We start from the raw sequence: 25100 nt of genomic DNA, 5'->3' as shown, positions 1-25100 counted from the left end.
CAAGAGAGTCCAGGATCTCATTAGATTTCTGAACTATACAAACCTTGGAATAAGTACAGCATTTACTAATATTTTTTTTTGACCTCCAGAGGTCCCTTCCAACCTAAATATTATTAGGAAATTAACAACAGAATAATCAAAAATAAGCTAACAGATGCTGATTCATATGGGAACATAACTTCCCATGTGATAATGTGAAGACTATTAATATGATGAAACAGTTTGCCTTAACTTCAACTAAATGCGTGCAGTATAAGAGTATAGTTACCTAAACAACAACCCCATGACAAAATATTCTTGCCAAAATTCTGAAAGAATAACTATTTGTGTTTTGTTCTTTTACAGGTTCTAATCATACCGGGGTGGCCGTAGCATTTGCCCTGCTAATTATCTTAGTCTTCATGGTTGGATTAGTCTGGTATCTCTATAAAAAGAAGCGTCTTCACTGGAGTGCCTTGTCTTCAGTACGCTATCAAAGAGGGCTGAATGATGATGAAACTGATGATGTGTTCAGTAAAGATAGCTACTGAGAAACTGTTCCTTCTGGGCAATTTTGCATGAACTTCACTGTGTGAAGCCGTAAGGAATGAGCTACTTGATGGTTTGTTACTTCTTTTTGGAAAAGTAATAGGAAGGTTATTAATAGGGGGTAAATTTTGTTCTTTTATACAAGTGCAATTTTTATTCAAGTCCATGGTAATTACATTTGGCCTCAGCCATTTAGGTGCAAGGTTTCTAGAGTTCAATGATATTTTTGTAATTTACAGTGTTCTCTCTCTTTAGTGGAGAGAGTGGAATAATGCCAACAGTAGTTCATGCAACATCACGTTAATGAATGCACTTAAAATTGCTACATGAATTCTGTAGTGTTGTACAATTATCCATCAATAACTTCATGCCAAATGATGCACCATTTTGATATGCCATAAGGGTCTTGCTGCTAGCATTGGATTACCCTGTAGAAGCAGCTTTTGCAATAAGCAGTTATAAATTTTGATATAACAGGAGCAGGGAATTATCAGACAACCAAGTATTTGTTCCCAGCCAACTAGAATGTAAATATTCTTGTTACAGCAGAGGAAGATCATGCTGCGATTCCTCCCCCCCAAAAAAATCATAGTGGTGGGAGAAGAATTTTCCTTAAAATGTACATTTTGTATGAAGAGTTATGAGGAAAACTTTGAGCTAAAGCCATGCCATCTAGGAATAAATTAAATAGAGTATTTAAAAGCTGAGACTGTGTTGAGCTGGCACATCACTACTCTTATCCCCTGAAAGTGGTAGTTGGGCTAACAAAAATACCCACTAAGGGCTTACTGCAAACACAAGCACAACCTGAGGTATAATAAAAGACTTAGCCCTATAAAAACCAAAGACATAAATGTTTTATCCTGTGTCATAAATGCTTTTCAAGTAATTGGCTAAATTTCTTTTCACAGCTCCTTTCACAAAGTTTTGAAAGCACAAATAGCAGGAATGTTTACAGTGAAAAATCAGTATCTAGACCTAAGAATTAATTAAAGGTTAAAAAGCCTGCACTTGGAGTAGTACTCAGAGGAGGAGATACCACATTCTATCGTACATCTTAACCTACTCTGAAATTAGACTAGAGTGATTTTCTCGTAGATCAAAACACAAAAGACCTGCTCTGTATTATGATCCACTGTACTGTGACACCCAGGGACAGGAGTGTCATAGTGACGGTGTTCCTAGTTCTGTAATGAGATCCTCCCAATTTATTTCCCCTAATACTTCATTATTTGTACTAAGATTAAATACCTAACTAACTTGATAGGTGAAATACGTTATCTGTCTAGGAAACATGATATACGTAGGGAAAGAGCCAGAAAGAATGTATGGTAAATAAACTTGTGCATGTAAATGCTAAAAATACTTGAGTATTTTATCTAAAACTTTATTTTTGTACGTGATGTGTCACTGTGGCCTTTTCTATGTACTCCAAAGAAAGCTACAGAGGGAAAAAGGGAAAACAAAATTGCATATATTAATTAATGTTTTAATGCTTTGAAAAAGTCTTCACACTTTAAATGCATGAATCAAAGAACAAACACTTTTATGAAGGAGGATGTGTAAAAGGCCACATCCATTCCCCATGTAATGGTGGTATGATACAGGAAATAGGAATTCATTTGGTCTGATGTGCTGAGAAAAGTACTACTGATTTCTCTAAAGCAATGGCATGAGGTTGTGATGTTCCAGCTGCCTTTCTCCCCCTGCAGTTTACTTACCTTGACAGCACTTTCCTTTGTTCCTTTTTGCACTATTTTGATAAGCAAGTGTTCATAAATTGTATTGAGAAATAGAGAATGTCTTGTAGATACCATGTTAGAGCCTGTCAGAACAGCAGCCTGAAGGGACACAGAAAAGGAGCCAATGTTTGTGTTCGCTGAACAAAGAAGTAAGCACTTTTGTTGTTTATTTGGTACTTTGGGCGCAATTGTGAACATTTTCTTTCTTTCTTGATGTAACTTGTAGAAAAGTACCCATTATGCTAGTTACTATGTAATGAAAATAACACTCACCCCCTTCTTAAACTTACCCTGGTATGAGAGGTGTTTGAAATGTGACAAAGCCTGGTTCCTGTCATCCTCAGGTTGAGCTTATATACCTAAGTGCTTTGCCAAATGACTTCTAACTTAATGGATTAAAAAAGTGTTGGTTATTGTCCTTTTCTAACAGTAATAAGTGTGGAAAACTATTTACAGACTCTTATGTTTTCAGATTTACTAGTTTTATAGATGTTTATACTTCGAGCGTTTTTAGGTGTGAATCTGAAATGAAAAATGGACATTGGTAAATTCTTAATTCTCCAACATACACAAATATATAGTTTTTATTAAAAGAAATGTATATATTATTCTTATGAACGATGTAAATATTTTGTAAGGCCTCATTTCTCATGTTTGTTTCATCATACCCAGGTTGTCTAATCACTGGTGATTTGTGTTTGAGTAAGCACAACTCAGTGCAGGTGAATAACCCACATTATTTGAAATACACAGATTCTTTAGCAGTATTTGTTACTGAAAGAATAAAGTGAAATAAAGCACTAAACTGCTTACACTGGGTTTATTTCCAAGGAAGCAGTTATCAGAGCTAAAGGTACAGCTTATTAATCACTAGCTAAAAAAAAGTACATAGCAGAGGTATTGTGATCACAATGAAAGCAGATGAGTGTTACCATGAGTAAAAAAAAAAAAACTAAACCAGATTTTAGAAGTAATGAAAATCTTAGATGTATTAAAAAAGAATGTCAGTAACGTGCAGTAGAAATCATACTTTATTACAGACTGTGGTTATACCTAGCTTTTATCAAGCTGCTTCTGGGCTTACAGAGGAAGGGAACATTCTTTGCTGCCTTGTTTTTTTTAATCAGGGAATGTAGTTTGTTAGCACCTCATGGCCCAAATTAACTCCAGTGCAGTTTATAAGGGCTTCCAACATAACTCAAAAACATGAGCAAAGGTAAACTACTTCAGTGATGTAACATTTGCAACTAAAGCGCGAGATTTATTCATTTGGGTCATCTGAACTCTGAATTCCAGGCCTCCGAAATCTGTGATTGCAGGTGAAGGAGCAGGGTTGTTTTTAGCTACAGTGGTGCATTGCTGTGCTTGCTGGGAGAAACATTCTATTGTCTGAGATGACAAACAAGTCACCTGCTTCAAAAACATTAAACTAAAAACTGGAAACTATAAGGAAAGAAAAGCAGAGAAGTGAAGTGCTCTTCACAGGTCCAGGAGCAGTGTAGTCGGCCGGACTGCTGGGCTGTGGTAGCACCAGGCAAAAGCTGTTACAACTTCAGTTAAACACACACAGGTTTTTGCACACTTAAGCTTGACCTCTGACTCTGGCTCGTTGACCTCCCTTCTGATGGGACTTGGCTCACTCCCATTGGTATAGGCTCCTTCTGTGTCAAAAGGAGCAGCACAGGACTTGGTTCCTCCTGAATTTTGCCCAGTTTCTGAAGACGCTGTGCCATGGAAAGGTTAGTCTGCATCTGCCACTTGGCCAGCCAGCATTTTCATTCTAATACTGCTGCTGTATCAGTAACTTAATTAACATAGAAATCAGTAACAAGTACTTAGGCATGAGCACTGTTTGGGCCTGATGCACTTATATTTGTTACCATTTTTCCCTTAAACCAAAAGCACCATCTGCTTATGGCTTGTGACATGTGTTACACATTTAAACATTTCTGAAGGAGGAAATAAATTTCATGGCCTGTCAGTGATAGTTTTTAGGTGTGGCTGCAAATAAAGACCAAACATCACAATTTTTGTTGCTAAAAGTCAGAATGACGATTTGGACCCTTTATGCATTGGCTGGTGCTGTGCGTATGGGACACAGTGGGGTACACAGCATCCAGGTTCATAAAAGTAAGTCAAACTCATTCTGTTGTTGAGAATTACATAAAGTCCTTATTGAGCAAATTAAGCAGGTTTTACACAGTTATGAGCAATATTAAGGAACTAAGCTTTGGGAAAACAGCAGATCAGCTACTGGAGAGAATTCAATTGCCATTCTAATGGACCTTTCCCATTTAGTTCTGAAGGGTTTCAAGATGAGTGTTGACAAAGCACTAGAAAGGGTAATTTTCTGTTGATAGCAAATTAACTTGCAAATGGTGCATAGCATAAATGGTGTTATAAAAGCCTGTTTTCTTGATTTTATTCCTTTATGCTGTTTTCACATTGAAAACTCTTGTGCACTCTTACCATAGTAACTGCCAGTAACTAAGATCTTTAACAGATTTGAAGGGTTAGGGGAGGATACAAAATGAGGGTTTTATTATGATTACACAGTAATGCAACACAGACTGTAAGTCCTTCTGGATTTCTGTTTGCCAATGCAGAAGGGACTGTAATTACAAACAGAACAACAGTTGTTTGTTAGCTTTGCTCCTTTTCAGCATAAACAGAAAAAATTACTCCAAGGTGGCTTTTAAGAAGGTGGAATTTCAGTGATACAAAATAATTATTGCAGAATCTGCTATTTCATTATGCTGGCCTCTTACAGGCGCTTTTTTTTTGTTAGAACAAAGAGCCTTTACTGCATGCTGTATCTCAGGACTGTCAGTAAGAGTACTCCTCCGGATTTCTATAAAACTTCCCTTCTCAAACATCATGTGCTATAGGTCCCCTTTAATAGAAGATCTAGAACAGATAATAATACAAAACCGGGGTGCTTATACATTGTTAAAACTAGGAAGCCTTGTAGGCACATTCAAATTAAACTTACAAAGTAGGTGGCTGAGATGATTTCACAACTGCACATGATTGAGTGTCACCCCCATGAGCAACTGAACTACGGTCTGTTCCATTGAGGTGTTTATTTTCATAAACATGATCTGGGTATTTAAAGAGCACCTTGTGACAAGAGAGAGTGTGAATTAACACATGGATGTGGATATAGGAGGGTGCATTTACCCAGGGCTTGGACTGTGAGCTGCTTTGGGGGAAAGGGCTGGGTTCCTGAGATTTCCATCTTGCATTGTCTCCTGTGGCCACTGCACTGCTTTATACCTGTTCTGTCTCATACCAGCTTCCCAGCACTGATGACTGAGCCACCAAAGGGTGAACTTGCTGCCACAAGTAAGAGCCAGGCAGGCAGCCTTACATCACAACTTCCTTTCTGAGGAGCAGCAGCAGCCACCAGTCAAACACAGCTACAAGCCTAAAAGGTGCAGGATGAGCACTGCTGGCTGCTGCACAACAGGCCAGAGCTGTAGGAAAGGGCCAGGACAGCCCAAGTGGGCAGCCAGAACATCCTGCAACAGCAGAACATCACAGCCTGGGCAGCGGTGAGTCTGTGTCCCTCTCTGAGCAGCAAACCTATAGCAGGCAGGAAGAGAGCAGCTCTCTTGATGGCCCAAACACTCACAATAAAGATTAGTTTGCTGGGGCAATAGCCAACACCCACCTCTTCTAGCCCTGGGGGACTCCCTCCACAGCACCATCTTCAACCAGGGCTTCTTCTACCACATAGAATCAGTGCCTTTATACCCTACATGAGTCTCACCTTGCAGGAGCAGTTCTGTTTCTGAGCACTTAGTCATGAGCCTTCCTCTGCATTGCTGTGCTTAGAAATGAGGACTTGCTAAGGTACAGTTATCCCAGGGGAGGTGGGAGGAGAAGGCTCCTGCTCTAAATCCTGCTGTGCCCATGTGCACACCCTGGCAAGGCACAACCAGGAACAGCTGAGTTACCCTCAGTTGGCCTCATGCTGCAACAGGAGTAACAAGAAAGGCAGGTAAGTTGCTCCTATGAAGGTATGTGCTTCACTAGCGGACTTACAATATTGTCAGGCTGTCAAGAGTTCATCAAGTCACTAGGGATTCACAGGTCTTTGCTTTTACAGGAAGGACAAGTGTTTGTATAGTAATCCTGAGCCATCACATCATTTTCGGTAGTTCTAAACTGCTGCTCTGCCAGGGTGCAGCACCTGGTGGCTGTAGGAGGCCATGGACGTGTCTCTGGGTGCAGTGTTAGCCAGGGATAGGGTTGGGCTCCCTACCAGCCAGCTGTGCACCACAACCAGCTAGGCTGCCCAAGCCATGGGGCAGCAGGTTGTAGCACATGTCTGGCAAGAACCAGGAACCGCCCAGTGTAGTGGTTTTGCTCTTGGTTGCATCCAACCCTGAACACTGGTGCAGAGTCCAGATACACTGTGAGACAGTCTCCCTGATGGGGTTTAAAAGGCCAGCCAGCATGTGGCTGTGATTGAAGCGCAGCACTTGACAGGTAGGTAGGTACATCAGTTTTATTGGTGATCAAGTTCACAGCAAGCATCTCTGTGCTGGCAATGGCAAGGGGCCAAAGTGTATATCTAATTGGAGCATTAGGAATCTCTGGCATAAAATGTGGAGTAGAGTTCAGCAAATTTGCAATCCAGATTTAGGAGCTTATGTTTTTACAGTGGAGGTTGGAATTCATCTGTGAGGAATTTACTTAAATGCCCAAGGGGAGCATCTCATTTTGAAATTGGTGCATGGATTAACAATACAACGTACAGCCTACATAGGGAAAGGCTGTGTGTTTTAGAGCAAGGTGTAAGTAAATAGTTGAAGTTTACAGTCAGACAGGTTTAATATCTAGATATGAGTGCTTGTGCCATAACTTAACAAGGGCTGTGATTCTGTGTATAAACCACTTCATGTTTATGGAGTAGGTGCTGATCATAAATTGTACCCTACTCCAAAACCTCACACCCACCCCTTGGCATGAAACTCTTTCATATGAAATGAATGTTAGACCATATAAACTTGAATTAACTATTAGGGGAATACCAGGGTGGAGGTCAGCAGGGACTGCACATGCATCACACTGGCAGGGTGATAGAGCAGAAGTAATAAGGGAATGAGGGAATGCTGTGAGTCAGCTATTGACTTGGGCAGTTATTCCCTGCAACCAGTTGTAAATGAGTTCATGCATGCTATCATGGTCATGCTGGGCCTGCAGCAGTGCATGTTTGTTGTCATGATAGGAATGCATGAGACGAAGCAAGTGGAGTTTGAAATTCAACAGCTGCAAACAAGGGCAATGGGATGGCTACCACCTGCTTTCACCCGTGGTGATGGGGGTTGGCCACACTGTTCAGCACCCAGAAAACATTCAGCTGCAGGTAGTCGGGGCCCAGCAGCAGTGTGCAGGGCAGACAGGGGTATGTGGGCTCTGGTGCACTGGTGCTTCATCACACAAGGGCTATGCAGGACAGTAGGTTGGCCAAGCAGCCTGTGTTTGGATTTGACACCCTTCTCCACCCAAAAAAGCAGTAGCTGCTTGTTGTGGCTTAAGGTTTCCTAGGCAGAGCTGGTGTGTCTCTAAAAGTACACAGAAAGTAGTATAGCAGTTGACAAAAGAAAAGCAACTGCTGAAACAAGCAGAGGCAGTTCCAGCCTCAAAGAAAGACCTGGCATGTCTATGCAAAGTGGTAAGGATGGAGAAACTAAAAATCTGTGAACAGATGGAGATGAACTTGCATAGCACTGTCTCCAGGGCCCCAAATCTCTTGAGTATCTGATCAAGGGATGACAGTGTATTAATGGAGATTACTCATCACTGCTTGCTTTCCGTACCTGCATGGATTGAGGGAACTTTTGTCTGTTAGTGGAGAGCCTGTCTGTCTTGCTGACAGCTGAGCTGCCCAAGTCCAGATTTACCACTTCAGTGACAGATGCTCTTAGGTGAGCACCATGGCTGGGTCATGCTATTGTGTGAGAAGTGAAGCTGGCAGCTTGTTTGTGTTAGGGGAATAGTCTGTTACTAGTGACTTTGGATTTGTGGAAGAAAGGGATGAAGCAGATCTGCTCTAAGCTGATGGAGATGATCTGCAGCCCAGGCCTTTGGAGCTGATTCATTCCTTGTTCTGCTTTCACCATAGCAACTGTTTCAGAACCAGTCCCTTGAGCTCTTATGGGACATACACAAAGGTGCAACTGAGCCTCAGAGCCAGCAGCTGAAGCTGGAACCAAGGCCTCCCCTTTGTAGTGGCAAGCTTCTATAAGCTTCATCACAAAGACAAAGTTTGCTTCTAAGAGGAAGGGCTGTTGTCTCTTTATGCCACTGATGCCCACTTACAAGTTTTGATTGTTAGAGCTCTGACTAAGCATCTTAACACGAGCACACAATGTTTGTGATTGAATACAGCCTGTGCGATCCAATAATTTATTAAACTTTCATCTTGTAAAGCCAGTTACAAATTAAAAAAGACAGCAGAAGGAATTCTGTAATAGAAATAAGCAAAATTACAACAAATAGTAATGGGAGTTACATTTCCAAGTGGGTTCAAGCTGCCTGCAGCAACCCAAGAGCCAGAACACAGAGCTAGTGCAGAATTAGGACAGGGATAATCAAGGCTATTCTGATACATAAAGAGATCTAGTCAGTGTACAGACAGATATAAAGAGTTGCTTATCAGGTTGCCTCTGCATTCCTGTTCTCTCTTACTCATGACCTGGTTAACTTTTCATTCTTTGTGACAAGCAGGGGATGTTTGTAGGATCATTGGGTAAAGCTATTTAAGGCAAAACTCCAGTTGAAGTTACAATGTACAGCAGTGGCTATTCTCTTCGCCTGGTTGTGTGGCGAGTGGATAGAGCGACAACACATGCTGCAGTGCAGTGGAAAGAAAGCAAAGCATGAGTTATGTACAGGGGGATTTCTTGTACTGTCAAGCTCAAAACTACAGTGTTCTGTGTCACAGTATTAGCGACATGGCACAATTTGATGATGAATTCAAACAGAAGCCATTGCATACTGACTCCTAGGGTTTTTTCTATGAAATTTCTATTTCATAGCTAACAGACCTTATCTGCCACCTCTACAGAACTACAGATGTCTCATTTCAAACATGGAACAAGGCCCACATCACATACAGCTCTTCAGTTTCATTAAGACACTGAACAGGCCTTTGCATTCTGGGATCCCAAGACTAGACAACAGTTACAGTAAATGGCTAGTCACCAAGTTTCTTGATCACTGATGCAACTCATTTATGATTTGACTGATACTGAATATGGTTTTAAATGATGAAATCAAGTTTCTGAAGTCAAGAGACAGAAGATGACTCTCATCTTTCACTGAGAAAAAAAAAATCTGCTTCTTCAAAATGGCAAGTAGCTGTAAAACCCTCCAAGAAGCAGTTGTTTTGGCAAAACAGCATTGTTTTCAAGTTTTGCTGATGACGAGGGACCTAGGGGAGATTGGAAGTGGATTTGGGGATTCACTGATGGGAGCATTTCCAATTAGAACTGGGAGGAGGATGAAAGGTTTGGCATTGGCTTACAGTAGCATAGAGGAAGTGAGACTCTTGCCTGTAATAATTTATCTAGGCACCTATTTGCTCAGTAGGAAACAGTTAAATTCAAACTGAAGTTAAGGAATCCCAGTCATCCTAAAATCCCACACAGAGAAAGAAGGAACTTAACACAGGCAGTCTGCTCACTATAAAACCCCCTGACCTCCACCCAAAACCTGGAGTTTGTGAAGAGCAGCTCTTCTGGAGATGCAGCTAAATCAATCTCACCTCCTCAGCTCTATGGGGGAAAGGCAGTCATTCATGTTTAGGCATTAGGTGCTGCTTGGAATGTTCGCAGAATGGCACCCACTGACCTGTTTCAGTGGTGTTAGTCCCAAAGGTTTTCTCCGATGTTGGAGGACTTAGAATTTTAACTTAAAGTGCCACTTTTTACAGTTGTGTACCTGTGAACTTATGTTGGAAGGGAAAGAATCACACTGGGTGGTTTCATTTTTGTTTAATGCTTTCTCAAGTAGGGTTTGATCAATTAGTTGGCCCAGCTGGCTTCAATTTTTCAAAGGCATTTTCTTTTAAGACCAGATGAGATCATTGGTACATCCTGAAGAAAAAAACCCACAGTGACTTCTAGTTTGGAGTTGCTTGCAAAATAAATAAAACCCCATATTCTTTCAGCAGATCATGCTGAGATCCCATGATGGCAGATTTTTGCCTGTTGGAAATTCATAAGGAAGCTCAAGTCTGTCTCCTGTAGTGCAGAAAAGATTCTTGTGAATTTTTCTGCCAGTGTGACAGGTGAAAGCAGCAGAGAGACACGCAAGAAGAGGAGGATGCTTCTGACTTTTCTTCTTTAAGGTACATTGTTCATCAGACAAGCAAAGGGAAAGCAAGTTTTGGGTCATTAATATGTAACAACAGTTGTTACTCTTTACTGTCTTTGGGCAGAGGTGCAAATCCTGTGGTTCTGTAGCTGTCACTTCAGTTTTGAAATACAGTAGTCAGGCAAGTGGAGTTTTTAAAAAATATCTTTGCTACACTTGTGCTGGCAAGTTGCAAATATTAACCATCAAACAAATGCCTCTCATGTGTGGCAGTTCATTTGTATCACCTAGTCCAGATGCTGGCATGACTGTCTGCACTGGTGGCTGATTTGACGCTGCAGCGTTTCTTCACAATCATGTTGATGTATGCTTTCATGATCTTTATAATCTCGCCCACCTAGGAAGGGTATATAATAACAGAGGATAAGCACATTAAAAGCTAGTATCACTGATTCCATTCCAAAATATTCCCCTTGTCTAATGTCATGGCACTACAAACTTTGCATGTAGTACTAAATGTGAACACGACAGAAAGGAAAGAAATGCTTGGCAAGTTTGTGCTCTGTTGTGGCAACACTTCAAAGCATTGTAGCTCAACGAAAACAATTTTAATGCTACTAAACTTCTTTTGCATTTTTGAACTCCCCATTCATATACTGGAAGGGAATGAAAAAACCAAGCACACACATATGTACCCAAAACTGGAAATTCCCAGTGCTTTGGAAAACCATTCAACCTCATTCACTTTCTAACCAGCATCACTTTTTTTTCCTGTTATTCCCTGTATTCCAGAAGAGGTATCATGACACTTCAGGCTTAAGTTCCTCACACCTTTTTCCTTGGCTGTCAAGTCCATTTAGCAAGAGTTCTTGCATATAAACTTGTCTAGTCCTGCGAAACAAGAGCTTTGCTGAAGTGCTAGTAAAACTGCACATGCAATAAGTCTTGTGCTTTCATATACCTGGGATGTTTCAAAGAACATTTCTCTCTCATCCACTGTAATTTTGAAGGTGTTAGGCTGTGGTGCTCCGAAGAAAACAATGTGCTCATACTGAAAAGTTTCTAGTGGTTTAGGCTCCCCTCGTTTGTAGACAGACACGTTTTCAGTGCTGACTCCAAGCCAGAGATCATTTGGGAATCCCCCCTCCTTGCACTGCAGAAAGAAAACCAAGGAATTTTGCACAAATTCAGTGACACAATCTTTGAATCAAGATAAAGTCCTCTATTTCTGGCTCCTATCGGACATCTCTTCACCCTAATAGTAAAAAATAGGATGTCTGCAGAAGGAATCTTGTAGGCACTCCTGCTGCAAAGATTTAGAAGTGATGGCTGTGAGTCAAATAGTAATTGAGCAATAAATAACGTAACAGCTAACAGCTCTCATCAGATTTCTGAAGTTATTTAGGAAGTCAATATTCCTCTTAGTATTTTACAGATAATATAGTGAGTGCAAGCAACTTCCTACGGCAATCAACCTAGGCAGCAATAAAACTGATAAAACTGGAACTGTGCCTTCCTGAGCTAGAAGTGGTCTGACTGACACTATCTGAGCAGTTTCTGTTGTAGTGTTCCGCTGAACAGCCAGTAGGCACAACAGAGCTTTGTTTTACTTTCGCTTTCACTAACCACCATCTTCTTAAGGCCCCCTCCCCAGATTCCCAAATTTTACTGCTCTTCTAATGAAGTAGGAATCCACTGTCTCTCCCCATTTACCAGGATGCACCAGCTTGTTTACCCTGTGTGCTCTGTGTCTCACCTTTTCAGTTATGTGAGATTGTAGGCTCACCCTAAGCTTGCTACGGCAAAATGCAGCCAGTTCCCAAAATTCCCTTTAGCTGCTGAGCAATGTAGTACACACAGCTGCATCGGTTCTCCAGACTGATGCCTCTTCTTGGTAGCAGAAACATGAGTTTATACACCACTTACCTCAACATCAAAGAGAGTTGACCCATAACCTGGCCACTCCTTTACAATGGACATGTATTTCACCATGGCCTGATGCTGAGAGAGTCCCTGCAACTTGGTCCATTTCTGCACTATGCTTGCCCGAGCAGCTGAAAGCTCTTCCTTTACCCACATCTCCATCATCTGCTCCTCTTCCACCTTCTGCTTCTTCACAGAGCCTGTCTTGAAGCTACGTTTCAATGTCCCCTCAAGGAAGCTGGTTCGTCTCCTCTCCAGAGTATGACTGGTAGTGCCGCTGCTCTTTGTTGAGTGCAGTATTTTGGATTTTAACCTGTTAACTGGGTAGATTCCATCAAGGGTCCAACTTATTTTAGAATAATCTCCATGAAGATACTGCAACCGTAGAGCTGCTAGGCGCTGCAGAGTGTCCTCTGGTGCAGGAAAATGACCATCTATGAGGCTTTCATGAGCCTACAAAGAAACAAGTCCCCCAGACTCATTAGAAAGCAGAAGCACACTTTATTCACAGCTGGATCCATGTACAGATTCCTCTGGCATCTGTCCTTCCTAACAGGAAAGACAACTCTGGAGGTTAGAGCAGAAATTATAATAAAGAAGTCAGTTTGCAACTAGTCGATGTGTGGGGAACACCTAGCTCTGCAAGCCCGGACAGGACAGAGATCTCTGAGGGGCTCCTATCCTGTACTGAAAGTCTTACAATGAGAACTTGTAAAGTCTGGAACAGATGGGAGAGACCAGAATTGAGGCAATTTGTTTAGTGCTGTACCAGCTATAGCTCCTATGTGGAGATTATATTCAACACCAGAAAGTTAGATATAATAAACTCAAGGCTCTTAACCTCAGTCTCATTGCACATCAGCACCTTCCACCTCCTCCTCTTTCATCTGATGTCTCCCCCAATCTTCTTGCTTCCTTTTGCCTGTTTTTCTGTTAAATATATTTACATGCTTTTTTTTGTTGCATCCATCTAATGTCTGGATACCATCTACTCCTACTGTTACTTCTCTTCCACTCCTTTTTGCTAGTAAAAGCTACATAGACTGAAAGCCTTGTCAACAGAGAGTCTGGTACAACTGAGTTTCTACAGAGTACCATGACGTCTTGTTCCTGACTGTTTCGTAGACATTCTGTAGTTAACAATATTTAATCTTCATTTCAAGAAAGCCTTCTCAGTGAACCACTGGCTGTGTGACGTAGATGCCAACCATCTGACTATCAGAGAGTTTCAATCTTAAAAACAGTGACCCCTTTAACACATATTAATTAAATTTCAACAGCTATGATTTTCTAAGGCAAGATCAGTGTTCATTAGAAGTAATAAAGATGCGACAAATCACAGAGCTGAGTACTCCAGTCAGTTTAGTTTTGCATCTTCAATTGCAAGATTATTTCATACCAGTGTGACCTCCCACCTAACCAGCATCATTGTGCTACAAAGCATAGGGACTTAAAACAATTACTCAGCTGATCAATATTGTCAACTACATTCTCTTTTCCTTTTCCTGTACCACTCTTCTAGTGACTCTCTATTCATCAAAAGAAGTTGCCCAAAAGACAGTTTTTTTTTTTAGTCAATTTCTGTAACACCCCAAGGATGTGCAGGTTTTGTAAGCCGATACGCAGATAGATAGCCAGATTTTCCAGTTTTTTTACACCTATGTTCTTGCAAGCAGCTAGTTTTAATGATTCTTCTTGAACCTTTATCTAAATTTCTGCATCTTTCAAAATTAAATTTTACAAGCATATTATTATCATTGATGCTCAAGGTTTTTTAAGCCCTTTTCATTTTTCTTGCTTTTGTTCTAATACTCCTATTCCCTAGAGAATTTCACAGTCTATCTGCTTGGTGGATTCCAGGCAAAATTCGGCCCATTAAATTCTTCTGTTCCAACAAGCATTCCCACTTCTAATGCAAAGGTAAGCCAGTTTTCTGTATACTCTTGTGTGCTTCTGCCGCCCTGGAAATTAAATCATTCTTCCAGAGCAAGCTTACCTGCTCAAACATGAAGGCAAACTCCACCCCATCTTTGGGAACATTCTCAATATCTAAGAAGCAATAAAGCTTAAAATACAGCTGCCATTGTCCTTCCTCTTCCTCTTCTTCAGACCCAGCAAGTCTGTAATATTGAAAAGAGAGTGAGAGGAGAGCAAATCTGTAACCAGGAGTACCACAGTACTGGGATATCCACAGTGCAACTCACAATATGAAGATACACTTCGATTTCTGAAACAGAGAGGATACAAAACTACATAATTGAGCAGGACAATCTCAGTGCAGCAGACTTTGCTGGTAACTTCCATTTCTTCCTCTAAGTCACATGAAAGTTTGATTCATAAGGACCCAAAGTTCTTATGAAATATATTTGATAAAAAAAAATAGGTAATAAATGCAAGAGTTCTGGCAGGACACAAAGCAGTCCCCATTTTCAAGCTACTGTTTTCATCAGATCCTGTAATCTTGTGATGGTGAAAAACATCAACCTTGCCACTATTTGGAATGACTTTTTTTTGTCTTTAGAAACACTGGCAGTGACAGTTTTTTGCACTATTTATTGGGTTTTTTTGTATGGCTAGACACAAAATCACAGCTCACAGTAAGAAATTAGAGCTGCATTTCTATGCCCAAGTCTTTGCTCTCAGTTCTGATACAGCTTTTATGATGTAGTTTGGTAAGTTTGTTATCAGACTTCAGCAAACCTTGCCTGAGCTCTGCTAGCAAATCATTATTCTTTGATGAAGGCACTACTGATTTTGCCCTAGTAAAGAAAGCTTCTTCACCAAAACAGATGTTCACATGATTTTCCTCACAGTGAGAAACAGTGCTTGAACCTTACCAGGGAAGCTCAAATCAGAGTGTATGGTTGAATCACTGCAGCTGCTTTGCATAAAACTACCAGACTGCACTACCACTTAACCACTTCAGTGTAACATTCAACTAGGAGTTAAAGGTTTTACAGAACATTATTTTACCTCTCAAACTTGGCCAAGATATCAGCCACAATCACCCGACTTTCAACAGCACGGTCCACCTGTTGATTATGTTCAAAGAGTGCAAACATGTTACGGCTATCCTCCATTGCTAAACCTCGGATCAGCTTTTCAACCACCTGAAAAATTGGAGAGAGATCACAGAGTTGGTATTACGCACACTTTCACAAGTTAAAATCAGTACCTCTTCACTCAAAATTTTATAGACCTCTATCACATGTCTCCCTTAGTTACCTCATTTTCAGATTGAAGAATTCTGACCCTAAAAGACCAAGGAAGTCATTACTTGTATATGATCATCCTTGCTGTTCTTCTCTGAAGCTTTTCTATCTCCTTTACTCTTTTGAAGATGGGGGAGTTAAAACTCTGTCCAAGGTACAGACACGTAAGAGAATTAGATGTCATGATGACATTCTTGGTTCCTCTAATAACAGTTCCACTCTTTACTACTGTTTTTACATCTGTTTAGCACTAATGTTTTCAGACATACCTACTATAATCTGAAATCTTTTTTCTGACCCTCCAGTGATTAAGATACAGTATCTCTTCCAGAATGATTACATTATGAACTGGAATCTCAGCTTGTCCAGAAAACTGTGTTTTAGCAAGTCTTCAGAATTATTACCTTTCCAATGAGCAGAATACTAAAAGTGTTTAGATTTTGCAACACAATTGTTAAGTGATATTCTATAACCTGGGCATAGGCCTTGCCTAATTCTGAACCTGCAGAATAAGCTGAGCTTTCCCTACAGACCTTATAGACACAGAAAAAGAAATTGTACCTAAAAAAGTAACGAGAAATTGGAGTTGAATAGGAAAAGGGAATCCCTTCCACAAAGCCAATATCCAGACAGAGATGTGCATACATCTAGTTACAGCTAGATGTAACATTACTAATGCATTACCTCCCCAGCACTTGTGTGGGAATTGATGGTTATTTTACAGGAGCCACCTCCATGGCAGTACACTGTTGTGGTCATTTCTTCACGGCTGAGAAGAGCCTGTATTTCCTCCTGGGAGGGCACAAACTCCCTCGTCTTTGTTCTCTTCAGGGAATCACTTATGAATTGCGCATACCTGTCTATTTCTGAGCCTGGAAAAAGGTCTTTTACCCTAGTTGTAAAGAGAAGCAGAAGAACCCATTACACAGTGAAGCAGAATTACCATGTAACACATTACCATATAATGTGGACTACTGTATGTAAAGCGCTCAGTGGAGATACTGATGTCAAGTGCAACCACAGGAAAAATGAACTCTCTTATTTCCCAAATCATACAACCTGCTCTTACTAGTCATTCCAAGGTCACTTCAGTGGCACTTCTCAGCAACACATGAAATAAGCAGTTCAAACTTTCCAGAGTTTAGTACCAGCTGAAGGTAATAGGATTGACCATCTCAATTTACAAAATTGAGATTAAAAACTATAAAACTGAATGTAAATTTTTTTCCATTACTCTTGTTTTTTAATTTGCTGGCTGTGCTTGAGCCACTTCTACAGTATTTTTCCGAATCAAGAAGATAGAAAGTAGATGCTTGTACACAGCTCTCTTCCCTCCAAGGCCAGCAGCTCCAAGTGTAACATTATCTGCAACTCTAGTGATAAAACCATGAAATGGTGACATGGAATATTCCTCAGCATCTCTTAGAATCAGCCCCTGGTGTAGCTATTTGGTGTATTAGCACAAATTTCATCATGGTCCTTCCTGGCTTGGAAGGAATTAAATAGATTATATTTATCTTTCTTGTCATTAATGAATGGAATGAGACTACACGGCTGCAGCTCAGCTTCGGTGCAGACTGCTTGGAAAGTTGCATTAGATGCTGAAGAGGAATTAGAAAGAAATATTAATTATTTAGATCATGAAGACTAAGTTAAAGCAGGTTAGAAATACAAATTGTAGCACTGTGCGCTTAGTTAAGCACATACATACTGAAAAATTACAAATTGTGGGAAGGTGTCATGGGTTGAGCAGTAGCAGTAATTTTTTCTCCTTCTTGTAGCTGGTGCAGTGCTGTTTTTGACTTCTGGGCTGGGAGCGGTTGCTTGGTGGCGAGCATGTTTTGAGGGTGTTTTTGTTCAGGGCTTTTTCTGAGCGCATGCTCTGCCGGGGAGGAAGGGAGGCCGGAAGGAAGGAGAGACAGGACACCTGACCCAGGCTGGCCAATGAGGTATTCCATACCATAGCACGTGATGCCCAGGATGCAACTGGGAGAGGGAGCTGGAAGGGTGGAGCTCTGGAGGAAAATGGAGGAAGGAGCAGGCGGTGCTCGGCCGGGCAGGGTGGAGTGAGTTATGGGTCGGTGGCTGGTGAGGTGTTGTATTCTTTTCGCTTGTTATTGGCTGTATCATTATTATTTGTAGTAGTAATGGCAATAGTGGTTTGTGTTGTGCCTTAGCAATTAAACCGTTCTTATCTCAACCCATGGGGGCTACATTCTTTGGATTCTCCTTCCTAACTCTCTGGGAGTTGGGGGAGCAGGGGGGGAATGAGTGAGAGTACTGTGAGAATTTGATTTAAACCACGACAGAAGGACCTTAAGATCATCCAGTTCCAACCCCCCTGCCATGGGCAGGGACACCTCACACTAAACCATGTCACCCAAGGTTCTGTCCAACCTGGCCTTGACCACTGCCACGGATGGAGCATTCACTACTTCCTTGGGCAACTCATTCCAGTGCCTCACTACCCTCACAGTAAAGAACTTCCTCCTTATAACTAACCTAACAGAACAACTGGTAACAAAAATTGTGCACAAAGGTAGGAGGCTGCAACACTACAGGAAGATGTTTGCACAGGAGGAGGATGAGTGAAAGAACTACAACAGCCAGTTGGAAGACTGGCAGACAGAAAGTTAAAAGGCTGCAAATGGATGTTTACCTTCTAAGGTGGAACTTGAGGTAGCGCAGGATTCCTCTACTAGGCAGAAAAGTGCAGCTCATACATGACATCAGCTGCCAGTGGTGCAGGTTTCCAGTACTGTTGGGATGCGGCATGTGGTTGGTTTGTTTGATAAGCTGACAGTACACTTCATCACGAAGGGGCTTTAAATCATGGCAGGTCTGCAGAATGCCTTGTATAATAGGTATGGGGTCAGACACTGTCTCAATTTCCTGAAGCGAGTTAAAGATCTTCACTGCTTCATCCTGTAAGCTGCTGTAACCCTTCTCTTGTTGCACTGAGGAACAATCACAAAGGTGACAAGAAGTGAGCATTACATTCTACTGGCCCAGCAACACTAGAAGCAACTGTACTAGTCTGTCACAGAAGAAAAGTGAACTGAGTATTAGCTCATCTCCTGAACTTAAATTTATACTTAGAATTGATTAATGCTTCCCCTTTATATGCACAAATGCAGATTTAATTAGCATTTGCCAACATCTAACTTGCTACCACTGCAAATCCATTTTTTTATACACTGCAGAAAACCAAAGTAATGTTTTTAAGGAAAACTAGCACTGAAATCTAGGTGAGGCCTCAGTGTCTGCAGATGAGGTGCCAAGAGACAGCTTTTGGCATTTCATCTGTAGACAAAGGTGAGGGGTTGGCAGAAAGTCAACTTTGTGTAAACTGTCTCCTCACCTTAGAGCAGCTGTAGAGTGAAGAGTCACTAATGCAGTTACAGCTTTAGGTGCCTGAGTGCAGACACCAAAGCCTGTCATGTGTACTCCCAATATTCTATGCTTTGTCCCTGAGCCAACACAGAATTTTGGCAAATTGCTCTACCACTGATGCAGCTTTTACCTATTGTTTAGAATTAAAATGCCTACTCCAAATCTGCTTAAGTTTCTTAAGTACCTGAATGCCTGCTTTGAATTGCTCAGAAGTGTATAATACTATCATACTGCTGCAGGACTGCATCCTCCGACACATCTCTGGGGCTGTAGGTCCTTCTGAATCTCCTGTACAGCCATTGCATCCCCAGTGGTCATGCATTAATTGTACAGTACTAATACACAGCCCTGTAGCAAGTTCCACAGTGATTTTGCTCTGTAATTTTTCTGTATACCAAAATTTTTCTTTGCTTTTAATCTGCCACTTATAATTTGATCGTTGTATCACGAGTGAGCAGTTACTCCCCTTTCACTTTCTCCATGACAGTACTCTAGTCCTAAAAGCTTTCTTTTGAGGCTGTAGAGTTCTGCTCTGTCTAGTCTCTTAATTGTAGGCAAGTCTTTCTATGCCTTTAATCTTTGGGTAGGTTTTTACTTCTCATGTATCTTTGTTAATATGTGAAAGGCCAAACTGAATCCTGTATTCAAGATGCAGGAGCATGATACATCAGTAAAGACGCACAGAGACTTTTGTTTTCTAGGCTTTCAAGACCTTGCATCAGCTGTTGTGTTTCTGTGCTCAGCACAGGACTTGACGTTTTCATAAAGCTATGTGAATTTCTGTTCACTTTCCTAAGCAGAACTAGATCACTACCCATGCAACACTGTTTTTCCCATATATATTGCTTTGCATATCCAGATTGAAATTAATTTCTGAAAAGATTTTGCAGCCCAGTCATTCTGTGTTAGAGATTCTTCTATAGGTCTTCAGCAACAGCTTTCAGTTTTAGTATTGCCAAACAGTCTGGAATCATCAGCTAATTACCTCAGTTTGCTGGTGGCCTACCAGTCTAACTCTTTCATGTTCCTGAAAAGTTTGAAGAAAGGATTCATTTCGTCTGGTTTTACACCAGCTTCTGTATGTGGGAATAATATCTCACTGCCAGTTGCATAATGTAATTCTGTTGTAGGATTTGTGCTGGAGCTATTCGCAGTTGCAGCTAAAGGATGACAGATTGCACATCCTACAGAGAGATGACAAACTACCTGCCCCCATTTACTTTAAGACTCGGTGTTTGTAAGAGTCAGGGCAGTGGACACAGAATACATTCTGGGTCGTGAAAGGATCTGCTCCCTTCTCTGACCCCTGTGGGCTTCCCAAATGAATGTAAACCCAAATAAACTTCACCTGCATAGAGAGCGCTTACAGACCACTTTTGTGGTGCTCAGGCTCCACACTGATCCCCAAAATGTGAGCAGATTCTGTCACATGGGTAAAATACTTACAGTTGACACTAACATCTCCATATGGTAGTGGGAGCAATGGGGAATGCAACGGGTGCTGGGTGTATCGCAAGATAGGGTTCCTCCTATATGTCTGTTCCACAACTTCAAAGTTTGTGCTGTTTTCCTGGGGAGAGAGAGGGGAGGGAGGGGAAATAAGAAATAAAAATAAAAGAGGATTATAATGATCCTTAAATGGGGAAAAGCCTTCACAGGATGTCCTTACACATTTGTGTTCAAGCTCAACCACCTTTATCTAATTTTCTGGAGGTCCATAGAGGAACTAGGGGGCCAAGGCATAACTCACATATAAAAATCACTCTGTACATTATTGCTGAAAATTAAACATAAGAATAGCCACACTGGGTAATGCCAAGCACAGGATCCTCACTTCAAATGTGGCTTGTGGCTGATACCTAAGGCAGGCATGTAACAGACATATATGACATGATTCCTCCCTGGTATATCCTTCAAGCTTTCAACAATAAATGGTTAACAGACCTTCTGATCACAGATCCGCCATGTTTAATATGTAATAATGAGACTGACCTTCCTGCATTTGCCTGGTTGTACTCCATGTGTTTACAGAACAGACAATCAAAGAGCACATGGTGTTAAAATCTGGGCCTGTCACTATTGTATATATTGGCATCATCCTCCACATTTCCTCCTATATGCCTTCCCTAATAATACTTAACATTCCATTTGTCCTTGAACCCCAAGCTGAAATTTTCCAAGGTTCTCCATGATCACTCCCAGCTCTTTCTTCCCAAATAGTTACTATATAATTGCATCTAGTTTAGAGCTCATCACAATGCATATGTTTGCATTACATTTCTCCTGAAATATGCTTTGGTGTGTCTTCTAATACGATTCTACATTTAATTTACCACAGTTTCTGGAAAGAAGCCTTTTCAATAACTACTCCTTTTACAGTGGCACAATTTCTGCTATTTTGATGGATGTTTTCTTTCTGCCCTTTTACTTTGCTATTACCCGCACAAACCTAAGGTACATGGAGGACTTCAGGGTACAGCAAAGTCACATGGCTGGTAGGAATGGAAATTTTTATATTTGCATCCAGAGGATGTTTAGGAAAGGATGAAACAGGGATTTGCAATTTGTAATTACACACAGTTGTAGCCTAGACTTACATAGATCAGATAACATGCTAATTCAAAGTAAAATTAACATAAGATTTGATTGTTTAGTTTCACAGTCATTTAGGTTTCTTCACTCCCTGCACCACCCCCTCTTCCCCCGCCCTAAGACAGCAACCTTGTTTCTTGCCACGTTCTCAGCAATGACTGGGTAAGGCCAGTGGTGATGTGGCTGCTCCCAACTCACTTAGGAATTAGCATAATGCCACCTACCCTGATGTCACGAATGAGTTGTTGTGTAGGTGTTTCGATGGGAACTTTACTGTCAATGACACCTTGAATGGCAGAAGCCCAGCGCATAGCTTCATTCAACAGCTTTGTGTACAGTCTGTAAGAGTGCTTTCGCCCATGGACAATGATGTTCCAATAGCCTGTGGAGAAATAAGCTGGAAGGTAAAACTTGCTTCCATGTTATGTGGTTGACTGGAGGTCAGCACATGTGATACCCATCTACAAGAAGGACCCAGGGAACTATAGGCCTGTCAGTCTGCCCTTTGTGCCCAGTAAGGTTATGGAGCAGATCATCTTGAGTGCCATCACATGGAACTACAGGACAACCAGGCAATCAGGCCCAATCAGCATGGGTTTATGAAAAGCAGGACCTGCTTGGCTGACCTGATCCCCTTTTATGACAAGGTGATCCGCACAGTGGATGAGAGAAAGGATGTGGATGTTGTCTACCTAGGCTTTAGTAAAGCCTTCAACATCATTTCCCACAGTACTCTCCTGAAGAAATGGAATGTTCATGCCTTGGATGGGTGTACTCTTTGGAGGGTAAAAGACTGGCTGGATGGCATGTGTGGTGATGAGTGGAGTTAAACCCAGTTGGTGTCCAGTCACAAGTGCTGTTCCCCAGGGGTCAATACTGGGGCCAGTTCTGTTTAACATATTTATCAACAATCTGGACAAGGTACTGAGGGCACTCTCAGTAAGTTTGTTGGGTATAGACAACACCAAGTTCAGCAGGAGTGCTGATCTGCTGGAGGGCAGGAAGACTCTACAGAGACATCTGGACAGGCTGGCCAACTGTATGAGGTTTGACAAGGCAAAGTTCTGGGTCCTACACTTGGGTCACAACAACCCCATGCAATTCTACAGGCTTGGGGAAGAGTGGCTGGAAAGTTGCCCCACAGAAAAGGACCTCAATGTGGTGTTCAACTGCTGGATGAACATAAGCCAGCAGTATGCCCAGCTGGCCAAGAAGGCAAACAGCATCCTGGCTTGTAGCGGAACAGTGTGGCCAGCAGGACTAGGGAAAGCGATTGTCCCCCTGTACTTGGCACTCGTCAGGCCACACCTCAGAACACTGTGTTCAGGTTTGGGCCTGTCACTATAAGAAAGCCACTGAGGTAATGGAGTGTGTCCAAAGAACAGCAATGAAGCTGGTGAAGGGTCCAGAAAAAAAAGTCTTGAGGAGTGGGTGAAGAAATTGGGGATGTTTAGCCTGGAGAAAAAGAGGCTCAGGGCAGACCTTCTGAAAGGAGGTTGTAGTGAGGTGGGCGTCAGTTTCTTATCCCAAGCAACAAGCAATAGAACTTTAGGAAATGGCCTCAAGTTGCACCAGGGGAGGATTAGTTTGGATATTGGGAAAAAGTTTCTTCACCAAAAGGGTTGTGAAGCATTGGAACAGGCTGCACAGGGAAGTGGTGGAGTCACCATCCCTGGAGGTATTTAAAAGACATGTAGATATGGTGCTTAGGGACATGGTTTTTTAGTGATGGACTTGGCAGTGCTAGGTTAGCAGTTGGACTCTATGATCTTAAAGGTCTTTTCCAACCTAAATAATTCTATGATTCTCTTCCTGTTTGTAGCACATGTCAGAGAAAACCCTTGCTGCTTTGATAGCAACATATGGTGTGTCTAGTTAAAATTGACTAGATAGACATTAATGCCCCCATTCCCAAAACATATTTATCAGCAGAAAGGTCCTAATCCAAATTTTGGTACAAAGACAGCTTTCCAAGATACAACTATCTTGCAGTGTAACATGAATACTTCCTGCCAATCAGGGAGGTCACTTTCATAGACAGCATCTGGGCTACACTGTGCTATTTGTCACTGAGAAAATGACCACTCTACATACAGCACACAAATTGCCAAATGAATTACCATAGCCTTTAAAAATACTGTATTTGACATAAACTGAGAAGAGGACAAATTCACTTTGCTAAAAGCAGCCCTAGATATTTGCTGAGATCAAAAACATGGACTACTTGTTCTAAGTGGAAGAAATTTTCTCTCATCTCACTTTCCTAAATGCTTCCAGCTTCCAGACCTTTTAAGAAATACCCCAAGTAATTCCACTACTCAAATGTCCGGTATTTCAAGTCTTGTTCTAAGGCTCATCTTCTCTGTCAGGGGGATTTCACCGTTTTTCCCTCCTGAACTCGTAAGGCAAGCCAGGAAGGATCATGCCAGATCCTGCCTTCCCAGAACTGCGTGACACTGCACAGAAAGCAAACATAGGCCCTTGTAATCTTTTGTTTCTAACGAGTTAAGTGATGCTACAGAAAAGAGTGCATGCCACTGCTGTTATTTGAGACAGTAACATTGTCCCCAGAGACAAATGTAGGTCATGCTACAAAGTGACAGTTATTTATAGAGATGTTCTGATAATTACAGTGTCAACTACAAGAATTCATGCCCCTTTGCCGATATGGGAAACACTTCAATAGTGACACTACTCAGTGAAAAAACATCAGCACTGTGTAACTCCATCAAGTGTAAGGGACTTAATTGCCACTTGCACACTACTCTGGCCATTTGCAAGTCTCTTACAGTTTCTGTGAGAAAAGATGTTTGAAGCCAGACACAAAGCCTCAGATAACATCAAGACCACCTTCTCAACATGATACATCACTACATTCCTGCATTATCCCTTCTTCAGGCAGCTTCATGCATGGAAGGTCTGCTCAATACTGCTTTCTTCTCTTACCTGTGTCCTTGAAGACCCTCTCATCAGGCTGTACTATGGAGCAGAGGCTATTGAGCACAAGTGTGCCAAGTTTGGCAGCTGTGCGCTCAGATGACTTGTAGTAGTCAAGGGCAGTATTTGTCAGAACAAACCAGCGTTTCTTCATCTTCAGAGATGACATCTTATTGTTGCTCTGAACCTCTTTATGAAGCCAGCCTAGCACAGGAATACAGACATGTCAATGGTTTTGCCACCACAGCTATCTTGTCTCTTGCCTGATGACAAGAATTCCACCCCTATGCAAAAGGCTCATGCTGGGACCTACCAGCTCTGCTTTACTGGCTGTGGCAGTATTATGTACAGTCTCTGTAAGAAAGTAGCCCAAAATTTTCCACTGAGCTGTTCCATCCTTCAACTCTATGTATTTTTTTATTAATGATCTGTGGTTTAGTTTGCC

The 25100-nt window shown here is 41.5% G+C and overlaps 2 protein-coding genes across 2 annotated transcripts in view; one reads left to right on the top strand and one right to left on the bottom strand.

Moving 5' to 3' along the window:
• The window catches only part of LOC101875460 (lymphocyte antigen 75), a 47659-nt gene extending 44584 nt beyond the window's left edge, over window positions 1–3075 (top strand). The window contains exon 35 of the mRNA XM_031053030.2: window positions 346–3075. Within this exon, the coding sequence (XP_030908890.2) occupies window positions 346–530 (185 nt within the window). The 3' untranslated portion in view covers window positions 531–3075. The remainder of the gene's footprint in view (window positions 1–345) is intronic.
• Window positions 3076–8652: 5577 nt separating this feature from the next.
• The window catches only part of LOC101875296 (unconventional myosin-X-like), an 82401-nt gene continuing 65953 nt past the window's right edge, over window positions 8653–25100 (bottom strand). Inside the window, exons 31-40 of the mRNA XM_031053156.2 lie at window positions 24665–24859; window positions 21943–22100; window positions 20573–20696; window positions 18393–18690; window positions 16418–16625; window positions 15495–15631; window positions 14518–14641; window positions 12525–12974; window positions 11560–11751; window positions 8653–10995 (exon numbers count right to left, since the gene is read on the bottom strand). Of these exons, the coding sequence (XP_030909016.2) occupies window positions 10882–10995; window positions 11560–11751; window positions 12525–12974; window positions 14518–14641; window positions 15495–15631; window positions 16418–16625; window positions 18393–18690; window positions 20573–20696; window positions 21943–22100; window positions 24665–24859 (2000 nt within the window). The 3' untranslated portion in view covers window positions 8653–10881. The remainder of the gene's footprint in view (window positions 10996–11559; window positions 11752–12524; window positions 12975–14517; window positions 14642–15494; window positions 15632–16417; window positions 16626–18392; window positions 18691–20572; window positions 20697–21942; window positions 22101–24664; window positions 24860–25100) is intronic.

This window comes from Melopsittacus undulatus, chromosome 4 (genome assembly GCF_012275295.1).
Source record: "Melopsittacus undulatus isolate bMelUnd1 chromosome 4, bMelUnd1.mat.Z, whole genome shotgun sequence".
In the NCBI taxonomy this organism is placed as follows: Eukaryota; Metazoa; Chordata; class Aves; order Psittaciformes; family Psittaculidae; genus Melopsittacus; species Melopsittacus undulatus.
This window is presented reverse-complemented; position numbering and strand designations above follow the sequence as displayed.